The following is a 15,830-nucleotide window of genomic DNA, read 5'->3' as shown; positions in this document are numbered from 1 at the left end:
TTTGTGTCATTGCAAACATTTCCAGCAGCACTTGTCCTCTCATAGTGCTGGCAGCTGTACTCCAGAGCTTTGCCTATTTGTAACCAGTACAGTACAGCAAAGGTGAACCTTGTCTCATTGCAAACACAACAAGCTTATTTTACTTCTCACACTGTTGTCAGCTCTGCTGTACTGCCCTTCCCCCACTCTTGCTGCCTGTGAGATGCAAGCTGAAGCACTGTAAGGTAACTGCAGCTGAAAACGAGTTTATAATGAGACAAACTTCACTTCGGCTGTACTGTGTTAGCTCTGACCGCATTACAGTATGTATGTGATTATGAGAGCAAAATATCAGTCATTACATGTCTCACACAGGTAACCCTTTATTTTTTTAAGATAAGCACTGAAGGCAGATTCTCTGGGAGATCTATGTTGGGCCCATAGCCTTGAAAATCTCATTTTCATATAGGAAAAACATGGATTTCTCTGGAATAAGACATGGTATCGCAGATATCAGGTATCAGTTTATTCAACTCTCTTTCAACCTGCATGCCCACATAGATGGCTTAGGAGGGTTAATCCTACTGACAGATTCCATTTAAGGCCTTATTCAGACATCTGTGTTTTTCACAGATAAAATATATACACAATATATTCTATAGAGTTGTTCACGTGTCATGGAGACATGCGTTTTTTTTCGTGATAGTACGGAAAGCAATTCCAATACAAGGTTATGGGTGTTAGGGACTGGCAGAACGCAGCTAACTGCTGCTAGACAATAATGGACAGTGTATGGCCGAACTCACGCAGGTTAAAGACACCCGGTGTGTACTAAGGCAGACTCTGTTACTTCACAGAGACTAGGAGTAGGAGAGCGCAAGTGTGATGTCACAGGACGCTGCCCCAAGGCACAGGGTCAGCGCCCCTCTAGACCCACTCACGCACGGAACCGCTGCTGCACTGCCAGGGGAAGACCCTTAAGGAACGCTGTACCCTGTTAACAATCACAGGGTGCAGCAGACAATTGCTGACCGCAGAGTGTGTACAGCGCCACACTGGCGGACGCCAATAACCAGCCTTAGCTTAGAACTCGAAAGCGCACTATCTGAGCATGGCGCCGCTCTGATGGACGCTGTGGTAATGTGGTACCGAGGTGCCATGTGCTGAATGGTGCCCTCCAGCGCTAATATGCAAGAGGAGCTGAGAGCACTGCGGCACTAGGTAGTGCCAGTACTCGGTGTTGACTCTAAAACCCTAAACCCTACAGACATGCATATCAAAGGGAGGGGAATCATAATGAGTCATTCACCAGTCTCAGACATCCATCATCATACACACAACTTTAGCAACAAGTCTCTATATTAGCGCATGGCCGCCCGGCCATGCAAACCTTTTATAGCTGCAGCCTTCCGGGACCTTCCTGGAGGTCCAATCAGAGCAGCAATAGGACCTGAGTATGTGACCTCCGACCTCCAATGAAAGGTCGGCCCATGGGCATGCTCAGTAGGGGAAAGCAGGACTTAGTCCCAGGAGCGTCTGCTTGCTGCTGACTCAAGCATGATACAATAGCAGAGCCAGAAGGAGCAACCAGACACCTGGCATTAGCCTGGGCAAGGCACTGGGACCGACATCTCTGCTGAGCAGTCTCCTCTCCTGCTGGAGAGGAATGGGAGACCGCAGAAGGCAAGGCTCGAGATCCCTCCTGTGCAGAGGCAGGAACCTGATGCCTACCAATGAGTTTGTGAAAAATACAAACAGAACACTGTTGGCATCAGTTTGTAGGCCATGATTAACACTGCAATGAATTTGAGTGTATTTACCATTCATAAAAAATTCTGATGAAACTGAGATCCAAAACACTAATGACACACGTAGTGTTTTTTTTGTGTAGGTGAGAATCACTGATGTCTGAACAAAGCCTAAGACTCTTTTGTTAATATATAAACCATTTCCTTAAATTCAGCAAATCAAAGTTCATACTTACAGTTTTTGCAACTGATATAAGCCAAAAAATGCCTTCTGCGAGACATTCCTCAAACAGTTTTCCTGGAGAAATCTTGTAGGAAACAAAAAAATATGCAAAAGTCAATCAGTAAATGAAGTATAATAGATTTACTGCTGGCATAAAATAAGCAGAGGTCGAACTCTGAATTTTGCTGCTCATTATATTCTATATGGACAAATGTATTGGACACAATTCTTAATGATTGAAGTCAGATTTGTCATTCAGTTCCATTGCTCAAGTGTGTGACATCCTGCCCCTCACCATTCCATCAGTCTTTACTAACATTGTGAAAGAATTTCTTGTTCTTAAGTACTCCCTGATAAAAGCATGGTATTGTAATGGTACCTCACTATTGTAAGGAGTTGATGAAATTTCTTTCCTCAGTATTCCACAATCAAATGTACCGTACGTGGTATTATTGAGAAGCGGAAGTGTTAAGGAACCACCGCAACTCAACCACGAACTGGCAGCCACATACAGTTACAAAACGGGGTCACTAATTTCTGAGGGAAATAGTGTCTAAACGTTACCATCATGCTACTGACTCCATAATCGCAGAGTGTAAACGTCCTTTGGCATTAATGTCGGCACAAAAACTGTGCTCCAGTAGCTTCATGGCATGAGCAGTGGTGCTAAGGCTCATTTCGACGACCATATTTTTGGTCCAAGTGCTATCTGTGAAAAAAATGGATGGCACTTGGACCAAAGTTATTCAGTAGAGCAGTGGAGATGAACAATACAAGTTTTTTTCACCTGCAAAATCTCTCTGTGATAAAAATTGCAGCATGTTGAGATCTGACTCTGAAATCGGATGAGACTCATCTATTCAAGGCTATGGGGGCGAGAAAAAAAAATCAGATTCCATAGTACGGAAATCTGATTTTTATGGATACATTGCAATTCTGTAACTTAGGAAACTGCAAATGGTCCTGTAAATGATTAATAGTTGTTTCTGTAAAAAAACAGTACGGACTGCAAACAGATCACAAGTGAGAAAAAAATTGTCCCACTTTTCTGGATAAAGATTGGACCAATTTTTTTACATTGTGATGTGAACTTACCCTAACAGTAGGCCGTCTGTCAAGCTGGTAACCCTATCAGCACGGTCTAACTCACTGCAGTCATCGCTCTGCTTCCCTTCATGTTTGTCTCTCTGACTTTGCCTCATGCAGCACTCCCCAGCACTGCTGCATTTTTCTGCTGTCTCCACCTAGCTATAGGGAGACATGGTCAGACTGTGCACAAGAAGAAGAAAGTTTGTTTGGCACACCGGCAGACTGTGCAGGAATTTAACTCTGCTGTGTCCTGCAGAGATTAGATTCTCTTTAGATTCTCTTGCCTATCCACTGCCAGCAGGGGATATATTAGAAGCTCCACCCTCCACTCCTTGCCTGAGCTTTGGTTCTAGTAAGTAATTGCAACTAGGTTCCAGTGTAGACGTGATCATGTTTTGTCTCTTGTTAGTGACCCAGCTTGTCCATCAGTTCAGTCTGATCTCGCCGCTCCTGACCTCGGCTTTGTATCCTGAACCTGTGCTGCATGCCTTACCTCAGACTGTCTGACTATGTTTCTGCGTGTGCCCTTTGTACCTCGCATGCCTCCCTTGACCCATTGTTCAGCTGCTGCAGCTCTGGGCGCTGTCCTGGAGTGGCCAAGCCTTTCTTCACCATCAAAGGCCCTAATAAAGACCAGATAGCCACTTAGCTATGGTGCTCCAGGGTAAATCTGGCCAGTGGCGCAGTGGATTCACACCCACCGTGTCACACCATAAATTGAAAAGGGCTGGATAAACCCTTTACATCATAATAAACTGGTTGGCTGCAGCCACCACTAGGAGGAGATTAGCTCTACTGCAAAATACCATTGAATCTAATGAATGCTAAGTATGTGGTCAACAACTAAGTTCCTCCTGTTGGTGGCTTACATGCCCACAATGTTATCATTTATCATGGGATGTATGGCATCTGGAACTCTGACCATGTCCACGTCTCTCATCTCTTTGAAGAATGAGCAAAAGTTGCAAAAAATGATGCAAATAAGACAGACTTCTTAAGCAGTTTCCTTAATTTTTACCATTGTAAATAGTTAGGTGATGACTTCTTGCTGCTTGTGTAAATGTGTTTTTCCCCCTTTTTCTATTTTTAAGCAATTGCAGAACTTAGAAGATGGAGTCTTTGGACTATTTTCTTGCTCGTTTTGATGTTTAATAGATGATATGTTTGATTTGTACATAGAAGTGTAAAGATAAAGTCATTAACTCACGTATTGTTCTTTTATTTTGCCATTTACCTGATGTTGTTTGTGAAGGTTATAATTGTTTGCTGTGTCTTTCTTATTGAAGCTTACAAGGAGATGTCCTTTTTTTTACCTGCACTTATTATACGAAGCCAAGGTCACCATAAAATATGAATTTGTTTTGTTCTTTTGGCTACGTATCATCTGTTTCCCATAATGTTTTATGTGATACGCAAATGCAGCAATTCCTCCCATTAAAAAGGTAAATGCTTGATCGTGAAGAAACTTTGAAAATGATTACTGGTAAATGTCTAAGTGCTTTACTTTGCTTTTAGAATTCTGCTGCAAATGGATTTATCTTGTAATCGTTGTTTTTTATCATTCTAACAAGTTCTGCTAATGTAAAAGAAGTCATATTTTTTGCATAAATCTTTACTATGAATGAAAAAAAATATATATACAATATACTGTAATTTGGCAAAAGCATGGGGATACCCCACCATCACACCTACCGATGTACCAAAGGTTACCATGAGTCAAAACAGACCACCTTGATAACTTGTTACAGAAGTTAGATTGTGAATCACAGTTTTTAATGTTGTGATTTCCAAGTGCTTTCTTTATCTCAGTCAAGGTAACCTTTGTGTGATCTGTTTAAGGTCTTGTTGGACATTCAATTTCCAGACCATTGGTGTTATATGGAGTTGAGACTCCTTTTTAAGCTATAAACAGCCTCCATTTTTCTCAAGATTTTGCAGTGTGCCTCTGGAAATTTGTGTTCATTCAGCCACAAGATTATTTGTTGGGTCAGGTACTGAGAAAAGTTTGTCTCTCAAACATAATTCCAATTCATCCCAAATGCGTTGGGCCACTCAAAATTATCTACTCTAACTTCATCAACATGTCTTCATGGAGTTTGCTTTGGGTATGGTCAAAGAACATAAAAGAGCTTTTCTGAAAGTGAATTTGTCAGCAAGATTCTATACCCTAAACTATGTATGAGGGCACACGTAGGTCCTTCAAAGACAAGTCCAGCAATACCGTAACATGGCCAGTCTGTTCCTCCATAATAAGAAAATGAGGCTAAAGAGCTATTGTAGATCTGAAGCTTTTGTCACTCCAGCTCTTTTTCCCTGCCATCTCCCGTCTCTCCCACAACTACTGACATAAAAAAACACTACTCATCTCTCCCTGTTCCCCTGGCATGCTGCTCTGGCCTGTGCAATGTGAGTAGTGAGCCTCTGCACTGCAGGCGTGATGTAGTGATGTCACTGCGCCTGTAGTGCACAGTCCAGACTCACAGGCGTAGACTGAATGGAGGCCACCATTTTATTCAATGGTATCCTTGTTTTGAGGATGCAGATACCGCTGATATTGTAATGATAGGGTGAGGGGGCCCTCCACCTCCAGACTCACAGGCCACAAGGGGGGTCACACCACCTCCCAATGAACAGGCCCCAAAGGGACCCACCACCTCCTGACACACAGGCCCCAGAGGGAGCCCACCACCTCCCGACTCACAGGCCACAGAGGGTGCCCACCACCTCCATACTCACAGGCTCCATAGAGGCAGCGTCAGCTGCCACAATGGATAGAATGCCTGTGACATAGAGAACCCCTATCAGAATCCCAAATCATAATTTTGACAATAAAAATAATTTTCATCCTTGCTTCTGATGAACATAGATAATATACGACTTCCCATTCATTCAGCAAAGTGTAATCGTAGCATAATACATACAATTATTTGTTCTTATCTGAAGATGACGCCAAGGTTCAGAAGGACAGAGTGATATTTTATGTAACCTTGAAAGTAAAGATTTATGGACAGAGATAGGAAATTAATTATAATATATCTTGAAATAAAAAGATTTCTTTGAAGTTTCTTTTGTTTCTTAAACTGTTTCAAGGCATGGTCCCAATTATTAATTAGTAAAAGGGTTGTCTAGCAATATAAGGTATTGTTTGGATGTTTCAGAAACAAACTTTCTAATGTACGTTTAATATGAAATCTGAAGTGGTGTTTTGATTCAGACCTTTTCTCATGTTGCTAGAACCCAGAATTTAGCTTCCACTCCAAAACATTCAAGAAGCTCCTTCCTGCGTGCCACCATGTGAGTAGTGGCATGATGATGGGGCCGTCTGGAAAGCCAGCTTTCTTCTCTGCCATGATGTTCAGTTTACTGAGACCATTTTCAGGAGGAAATGAGCATTTTTGGCCACTTTCACTAAGTAAGTTAAGAGGACATTCTACAAGGTCTTCAGATGAATTTCAGGGGGCATCATGACATCATCCCGGATGCAAGAATATTTTTCAGAATTGAAACTTATTTAAATATTGTGATGGTTTGCTTGATCTAGTAAATTAAAGCACCAAAATTAAAGCACCACTCCAGCTTTTTTTTATTATTGCAGAGCTGTAGTGATGCTATTAAACTAGGTTCCCGACCCTTAGTCTTATATTTATCAGTTACTGTCTTCATATGTTCCCAGAATCCCGGCACCACTCGGTCTTCTGCAGGTTGTGACCTGTCGGGTAATTCCAGTGTTGGACCCGTGGAAGCGCTAGAGCAGCGCGAAGCGGCCGTTGTCAGCTTGTGAACACTCTTGCCACTCTACTCTGACCTGACATTTAACTACGTGTCAATAAAGGAGCTATATTTCATCCTGTCGAGTGCGACCTTTTTCTTCATATGGATTCAATTATTTGATCGCTGCGAGGTCAAGCACCCAGGAGCATTGGATGACAGCTTGCTGCCAGTCGCATACCATCAGCTGATATATGGTAATAGCGGTGCCGTCCGCGACTTCTATTTTTTAACTCATTGTGTTATAGGCATAACTCAATGTAAGTCTATGAGAGCCAAAAGAGACTCCTAGGGAACTGAATTGAAAGCTTGTGACCATTACCTCTGACTTCTGGTCAATCAGAAATTGCGGTCACAAGATGGCAGCACGGGGCTGAAGCAGCACGGGAAGAGCTGAAGATAGCGACTGGTAAGTATAATACTAGGGTCAGGAAACTTAGATTAGTAGCACCACTCCAGCTCTGAAATAGCTGCTACTTTAATGCAATTTTGAACTTTGGGATAAGACCTTTGGACGGAGTAGTGGCCCTTTACCTCCTCTTGGGCCCATGTGCGGATACTCAAATTGCACCATTGATATGCCTGCCCGCGGGTAACATTATATTTGAAAAGTCAATGTCTTATCGATATAACATGCAATATACATATACAGTATAGAAAAAAAATAAATGTGAACTTTAGTAATAATTTTAGTATGACTTAGTAATTCTAATATTTTATACTCACAGGTTTGTCAAATCTTTATAATTTATGAAGATGTTATCTGGAAGTGAATGTATATTATTTCCTCTAAGAGATCTGAAATATAACAAAAAATGTAAAAACAAATTACTTTCATATCACAAAACCAATAAATATTTTTTTGTTATTCATCTTCACCGTCTAAAGTCTTTTATGTAATGTACTTTTATGTATTAGTTATCTCGGTTCTTCAGTGACTTAAATGACTGAAATATGCATGATAAAAGATCCTTCTATTATCTCTAAACAACCCTCTAAGCTTATCTTAAAATTGATTTATTCCTTAAATGTGCAGACTAAGTTCTTAAAAAGTTTCAGAAAATAAGGCATATTTAAATTAGGATACTCTGGTCAAGGGCATGGATAGAAATCTTGGGGCCACACAGCAGAATTTCTAATTAGGCTCCCTCCCATCAATGCCTTCAACGGTATCAGCATCCAGGATGCCGATACGGTTGAACTTGTGAATAACGACAGAGCAGGACTAGGGTCCAACTGTGGACATCCTGCAATGTTCTCCAGTGCAATGCATTTTCAAGCAATAAAAACTCATGAAGCATGGAAAAATGCCGTAATTCATCAAATCACAGAAAAATGGGTTCAAATTTGCTTAAACTTTACATTTTTACACCTTAGTTTTTTCCCTTAGTTGTTTTAGTCAACATGAGTTATAGTTTTGAATAACTCTATTGTACCATACTGTATAATGTACTGAAAAAATGGAAGAACAATGCCATATGAGTTACAATGATGAAAAAAAAGCATTTACATTGTTTTTTAGGTTTCATCTTTATGTAGTTCCTTGTGCAGTAAATTAGCATGATTCTCCAGGTCAGTTCGATTATAACAATATCAAATTTTGTTACTTATAGAAAAAAAGCAGATTTTTAAAACATTTTCTGCCAACGGAGCTGTAAGAAGGTTGTTTTTCTTGTAGCGCAAGCTGTACTATTGAAACAATTTTGGGATATATATGACTGTACAATGGCTTTTTATTATATTTTTAAGGAAGGCGAGGTGATGGAAAAATAACAACTCTTACTTTTTTTCTATTTTGTCTTTCTATAGCGTTTTTCATATGGGTTCAATCCTTTTTCTATTTTTAGGATTTAACTTTTGCAGACTCGATGATAACAAATATGCATTTTTTTAAACTTTCGGAATAGGACCCTTCATCTAAGCAATGGAGCTAGCTTTAATTTCTGCTGTTGTTGTCAGGTGCTGGCTGTGTAATACAGCTAGCACTCGCCATGTGAAGGAGGCTCAGCTCCTGGGCCTGCTCCATACTCCATAACTACAGATATTTTTTGGGAATGTTTAAGTTCTGCTTTCAACCCCCCACTACCCCTTTCAAGAACCCATCCCCTTCAATCGGATTTTTCCACTGACATGCACGATTTTGCTAATTTTTGTAACAATTATGCCTATATCTGAAGAAGCCATATCTTGACCCAACCTTTAAGTCCAGCTATCACCCTATTTCACTACTTCCGTTTAGCTCCAAACGCCTTGAATAGCATGTCCACATTGTACTTTTCTCCCGTCTCTCATCAGACACCCTATACAGCAACCTAAAATCTACAGTCTACTGAGATTGCTCTAACTAAAGACTGGAGCAGTCGGAGGAGCTGAGAAATCAGAGAAAGATAGGGGAAGACTCAGCCCCTGTGTACCAAAGTCAAATTACTCTATGTGACTTCAGACTTGTGAAGCCTAACAGTACGATCTGTCAGGATTCTCTGTTGCTGGTGCCTGGAGTGGATGGTCTTCAGACTTCAACTCCAAGCATGGTCAAAGCCTTTAGCTCTGATGGCCATTTAATCCACCTCTCACCTCCCTACTTCTCCTCTGGTCTCTGCTAATCCCCTACAATTCCCAAGCAACTACTAACAGTGACTTACAAGGCTGTCCATAATTTAACTCCTTATACTTCCCCACTTGTAATCTTCTGTTGTCACAAGACTTCCTTGTCTCCTCTGCTCTGGTGTGTGTTACAACTGCGGAGGTCCGTCGCTCTCCTGTGACTCACTGCGCGGCTTCCCGGCTCTCTGTGGGTCAGAGGCGTGCCCGCTCCTCCTTGGCTCTTCCTGCTTCCCAGCTAGCGGCTGACTTCCGGTTGTCTCGTGCACTTTCTTGTGGACTTCGGTGGTGGGGGCGCGCTTCTCCTGCGCTCTATGGGGCTGTCGCATCCTGACCCAAAAGCACCTCACTTCCAAGAGCGAGAGAGTACAGGGCATTTCTTGCCATTCCCTCCCCTGGGCCATGCCTGATTATCGTGTTAGGTTCTCTAATGCCCCTCTAATGCTTAACTCTGTCTTGCTCTGGTCTCTCCCTCAGTGTTTCCTACCATCCTCGCTCCTGGTGGTTCCTGGATTCCGCAAACCCTGCCTGGCCCTGGTCTCCCTCACAGTACCTCAAGCCATCTGAGTTCATAGTGATCCCCAGTTCAGTCTCTCTCGCTCTTTCCAGCCTCTCGTCGACCGTCCACAGCTCTTGTCTGACCTAGCCAGGATCCCATTCTCCTTGTGTTTCCATCCTCGGTGTGCCTGTCCCTCACGTGTCTCCTTTCCCTTATCCTCCCTGCCTGCTTTCCATTCTGCTTTCCCCCGTGTTCTGTTTCCTTCGAGTCGCCCTCTCGGTACCGGCAGTCATGGTACTTGAATCCCCTGGTCTCCCTCACAGTACCTCAAGCCATCTGAGTTCATAGTGATCCTCAGTCCAGTCTTTCTCATCTCTCTCCAGCCTCTTGTCCTCCGTCCTCAGCTCTCGTCTGACCTGCCAGGATCCCATTCTCCTTGTGTTTACATTCCCTGCGTGCCTGTCCCTCACATGTCTCCTTTCCCTTATCCTCCCTGCATGCTTTCCATTCTGCTTTCCCCCGTGCTCCGGTTCCTTCGAGTCACCCTCTTAGTACCGGCAGTTGTAGTACTTGAATCCCTTGGGCTTGTCCCTGACGGTCCATGTATAGGGGTCGGCCTACTAAGTCAGCTCGCCCAGGGGAAGTTCGGTGCCACGGCCCTGAGGGTCCACTCTTGGATAACCCGGTCCTAGAAAACAGTATGCTTCTCACTTTATCAACTAAAATATTTTTGTCCAAGCATCCCTCACCCCCTGTAATTCTGTATACCCAATTTGAAGCCTTCATAAATTACCTGAAAACTCATCTCTTTAAGAAAGCCCACAATACCATGTAGATTGTAAGCCAATGAGTGCAGGGGCCTCTCTCCCTCTGTAATGGACTGTCAGTTTGATTATTTTATTTTATGTGTGTAATATATGTGTAACCCTTATCACATCAACAGCACTCCGAAATTAATGGCGCTTTAAAAATCAATAAAGTAATAATAATAATAATAATAATAATAATAAAGGATGACACTGATATTATCCCTTATGCCTAGCTCAATGTTCACTCCTGTAGTCAAATGTAATCCATATCTCTGCTCCTAATCTCCTACCTCTCATACTGTTACTATTACAGGCATAGCGGAAAGGTAGGCTCATAGTTTGGGGCAAACAAATAATTGAACAATAGCAAGCAAAATATATGCTGGTAAGTGAGGGAAAGAAAGTGCCAGCACCTATAATGTTTGAAGAGTGCTGATAAAGAGGAATCACCTGTAAGGGGGGAAGGTTTGCTAGATGCAGTGAAGAGCCAGACGCAGAGAAGGGGTTAACAGGATTTACTAAAACAGGCTATTATCATACAAGGAATACTCCACTCAGGGAGACAAGATCAGTAATGGCAACAACAGGATTTTCACACAAACACAATATTTGAGAAAAAGGTGTACGAAAAAGATGACTTATCGCTTGCAGTTCTTGTTGGGGAAAGTATCAGGATCCTGTCAGCGCCGGCGAACTGCCGCGGCTGAGCAGGTTCGCTCACCCAGACTACGGGAGGGCCTGGGGTCCGAAACTGCAGGGAAAGTTCTGAGAACAGGACCTGCGACACTAAAGGTAGTAAAGAGTACTAGGACCTACCATGTGACCACAGGGGGTGTGGCTTAGCGTCCCGCTGCAGTAGATGACTGTAGGATTCTGTTACAGGAATCCTGGAGTAAAGATTAGGGGAACTCAGGTCAGACAAGCGGGGGGGTCATACACAGAGAGGGCAGTGTGGTACCAGAGGAGCAAGCAGAGAATAGTTAGAACGTAAGCAATGAGTCATACACAGAGATAGCAACGCAGTACAAAAGGAACAGGCAGAACTCGTAACAGGGACAGAACCGGGTCAAAACCAAGCAAGCATAAAATATCACAGTCACAAAGCCCACCAGGGTCACAAACACTCGGCTAAGGATCTGAGTATAAGCGACGAGGAATGAGTCCACAATGAGGCTATAAAAAGCCTCCCAGAATCACAGAGTGAGGCCGTCCAGATTAACCTCTGAACTACCTAATCCCATGAACTAAGCAGATCATGACAGAAATGCTGTAATATCTCCCACCGACATCGCACATCGTGGACAATGTCTCTGGCTCTGTTCCAGAGGAATGAAAAGCACCATCTCCTGACTGGGAAGTCATTTGACAGATCAGGAAATTGTCATCCCACAAGAGGTGAGGTGGCGCAGGTAGTGGGCATGCCCAAAGAAATAATACCGCCCCACATTATACAGTTGGCAGTGAATCCAGAAGACCCATGATTGGTAAAAGTCACCACTTCTCTGACAGCTGGACCTCAATACATCCAAGGGGGTTGGTGCATATTGGAACAGATGCACGCTGAACTTTCTGAACTCAAACCCACTCAGGTACAACAAGTGGAAGCTGTTATGAATGAGTCACCGTAGGAGGCAAAAACAGAAATACTAGCTAAGTCCAGAAAACCAGAGAAGTTGGCATCTATCGGATTGCAGACCCCTGAACCTATCAACAACAACTAGCAGTAGCCGTGGGGGGTTCCTACAGAGCCCTAGACCCCTCGATCACAGCCGGAGAACTAAATAGCCTAAAGACAGAAAGGGAAATCTAAACTGCCCCAGAGCAGACCCCAAAGCAATAGGCAGCCCCCAACATATAATGACGGTGAAGCAAGATGAAAAAACACTCACACAGATAGAAAGATAGGGTGAGCAAATGATGGGGCCCAAGCTAACTAAATAGGACAGGATAGAAAAGCTGCTGTCTGCAATCCGCCCAAAACACTATCAAAACAAGAGCCAACAGACTGATAGGGAAAAAAGCCCTGAAGACGCTAGGCTTCAAAAAGACTATATCAGTACTCACATATTTTCTGAAGACAGAGCAAAAAGGAATTCAGCTCACCCCACCAGGGAATGGCAGAAATCCAGAAAAACAAGGCAAAACAAAACCAAAACACAAATGCAAAAAGCAGAGCAGAAAACTTAGCTTTTGAGGAGCAGGAATCAGACTGGTCTCCTAGAATCCCTCAGAGAAATCACCCGCAAGGCAGAAGGGCGTCGGCTGCCTTATATCCAGTCAGCAATTCCAGTCACCCAGTCATCATCATCCTGCACAGGTGCTTGGTAATCAGCCTCACTACCTTCCTTCACCAGAAGAGGGAGTTCATCAGACCTCAATGGTGAAGGGGAAAATGAACTCACAACAGTACCTCCCCCTTGAGGAGGGGTCACCGAACCCTCATCCACGCCACCAGGGCAATCAGGGTGAGCCCGATGAAAGGCACGCACCAATCTTTTGGCATGAATATCAGAGGCAGAGACCCAGGAATTATCCTCCTGACCATAACCCTTCCACTTAACCAAATACTGGAGTCTCCGTCTAGCCAGACGGGAAACCAGTATCTTCTCTACCTCATATTCCATGTTACCTTCAACCAATGCAGGGTCCGGAGGTGCCACCCTAGGAACAACTGGTTCAACAAACCTCTCCAACAAGGACTTATGAAACACATTATGGATTTTAAATGTGACAGGAAGAGCCAAACGAAAAGAGACCGGATTAATAATCTCCAAAATCTTGTAAGGTCCAATAAATCTAGGCTTAAACTTAGGAGAAGCCACCTTCATAGCGATATTTTTTGATGATAACCAAACCATATCACCAACCTTAAACTGGGGACCAATGGTCCTATGTCGGTTGGAAAACCGCTGGGCCTTTTCCTGGGAGAGAGATAGCTTATCCACTACTTGGTCCCAGATCTGGTGCATTCTCTCCACCACAGTGTCAACACCTGGGCAGGCAGAAGGCTCCACCTGCCCTGAAGAGAATCGAGGATGAAACCCAAAGTTACAAAAAAAAGGTGACATCAAAGTGGCAGAACTATCTCTATTATTTAAAGCAAATTCGGCCAAGGGCAAAAATGAGACCCAATCATCCTGATCAGCGGAAATAAAACATCTCAAATACGACTCCAAGGTCTGGTTTGTTCTCCCCGTCTGCCCATTGGTCTGAGGGTGAAAAGCAGAGGAGAAGGACAACTGAATTCCCAGCTTGGAACAGAAAGTCCTCCAAAATCTAGACACAAACTGAACTCCTCTGTCAGATACAATGTTCTCAGGAATCCCGTGCAAGCGAACCACCTGTTGCAAAAACAAGGGCACCAACTCAGAGGAAGATGGCAATTTAGGGAGTGGTACAAGATGAACCATCTTAGAGAACCTATCACAAATCACCCAAATAACAGTCATTTTCTGAGAGACAGGCATATCAGAGATGAAATCCATTGAAATATGGGTCCATAGCCTCCTGGGGACCGGCAAAGGCATCAACAACCCACTAGAGCGAGAACAAGGTTTAGACCGGGAGCAAGTCCCACAGGACTGCACAAAATTCCTGACATCACGAGACAAAAATACCTGGATGACCAGCCAATGCAGAGCAATGAACTTCAGACATCACTCTCTTCTTCCACTGGTCAGGAACATACAACTTTCCACTGGAACAATGCTCAGGTTTGTCCTCCTGGAACTCTTCCAGAGCACGTCTCAAATGGGCGAGATGGCAGAAAGAACTACCCCTTCGCCTAAGATGGTAGCAGGCTTGGTCACCACAGGAGAATCAGCAAAGAAGCTCCTTGAGAGAGCGTCAGCCTTGACATTCTTAGTACCAGGAAGAAAAGAGACCACAAAATCAAAACGTGTAAAAAACAAGGCCCACCTAGCCTGTCTAGGGTTCAAGCATTTGGCCGACTCCAGGTAAATCAAATTCTTGTGGTCAGTGAGGACCACGACTTAATGTTTAGCTCCCTCCAACCAATGTCTCCACTCCTCAAATGCCCATTTCATGGCTAACTGTTCCCGATTCCCCACATCATAGTTACGTTCAGATGGAGAGAACTTTCGGGAAGAGAAAGCACAGGGATTCATTTTAGATGTTACAGGATCCTTTTGGGACAAAACAGCTCCTGCCCAATCTCAGAAGCGTCCACCTCTACCTGGAACGGGAGTGAGACATCAGGTTGCCGCAAAACTGGGGCAGAAGTGAATCTTCGCTTCAGCTCCAGAAAGGAAGAAACAGCCTCCGGAGACCAATTCAACACATCAGCACCCTTCTTAGTCAGATCAGTCAATGGCTTGGCAATACTAGAAAATTTTGCTATAAATTTCCGATAAAAATTAGCAAAACCGAAAAACTTCTGGAGGGCCTTCAAAGAAGTGGGCTGAACCCAATCATAAATGGCCTGTACCTTGGCCGGGTCCATTTCAATAGTTGACGCAGCAATTCCAGTCACCCAGTCATCATCATCCTGCACAGGTGCTTGGTAATCAGCCTCACTATCTTCCTTCACCAGAAGAGGGAGTTCATCAGACCTCAATGGTGAAGGGGAAAATGAACTCACAACAGGAAGCATTACTGGGGTGATACCAATCCGTTTTTGTAAATCATGAGGATGACTTCGGCTGCACCATAGCGGGGGATACAGCAGCCATTCAAGAGCGTTACCGGCAAATTCCCTTTCAGTTATATCAGGAAGTGAGAGAGATGCTCGGTCACATGCTACAGGCAGGCATCATTAGGGAAAGCCAGAGTCTGTGGGCAGCTCCCATTGTGCTGGTGCAGAAGAAGGATGGGGCACTGAGGTTCTGTGTCGATTACCGCAAACTCAACGCCTGCATAGTGAAGGATTCATACCCTCTACCCCGAATTGAGGAATCTCTGTCTACATTGGGGAAAGCCAAATTCTTCTCGATGCTGGATATCGCCAGTGGCTACTGGCAAGTGACCATGTCAGAAAAGGATCGGGCGAAGATGGCCTTTATACTAACTATGGGCCTCTTTGAATTCAACAGGATGCCCTTTGGCCTTGCCAAAGCCCCCGGTACGTTCCAACGACTGATGGAGAGGTACCTAGG

At 43.8% G+C, this 15,830-nt stretch overlaps 1 protein-coding gene across 1 annotated transcript in view; it reads right to left on the bottom strand.

The window, feature by feature from the left end:
• Positions 1 to 15,830, bottom strand: part of RXFP2 (relaxin family peptide receptor 2) — a 391,242-nt gene that overhangs the window by 99,545 nt on the left and 275,867 nt on the right. Inside the window, exons 5-6 of the mRNA XM_073583177.1 lie at positions 7,534 to 7,605; positions 1,964 to 2,035 (exon numbers count right to left, since the gene is read on the bottom strand). Coding sequence (XP_073439278.1) covers positions 1,964 to 2,035; positions 7,534 to 7,605 — 144 coding nt within the window. The remainder of the gene's footprint in view (positions 1 to 1,963; positions 2,036 to 7,533; positions 7,606 to 15,830) is intronic.

This window comes from Dendrobates tinctorius, unplaced genomic scaffold (genome assembly GCF_039654945.1).
Source record: "Dendrobates tinctorius isolate UK_male_01 unplaced genomic scaffold, ASM3965494v1 ptg000075l, whole genome shotgun sequence".
Lineage (NCBI taxonomy): Eukaryota > Metazoa > Chordata > Amphibia > Anura > Dendrobatidae > Dendrobates > Dendrobates tinctorius.
The sequence above is the reverse complement of the archived record's forward strand: the minus strand, read 5'-3'. Positions and strand labels throughout refer to the sequence as shown.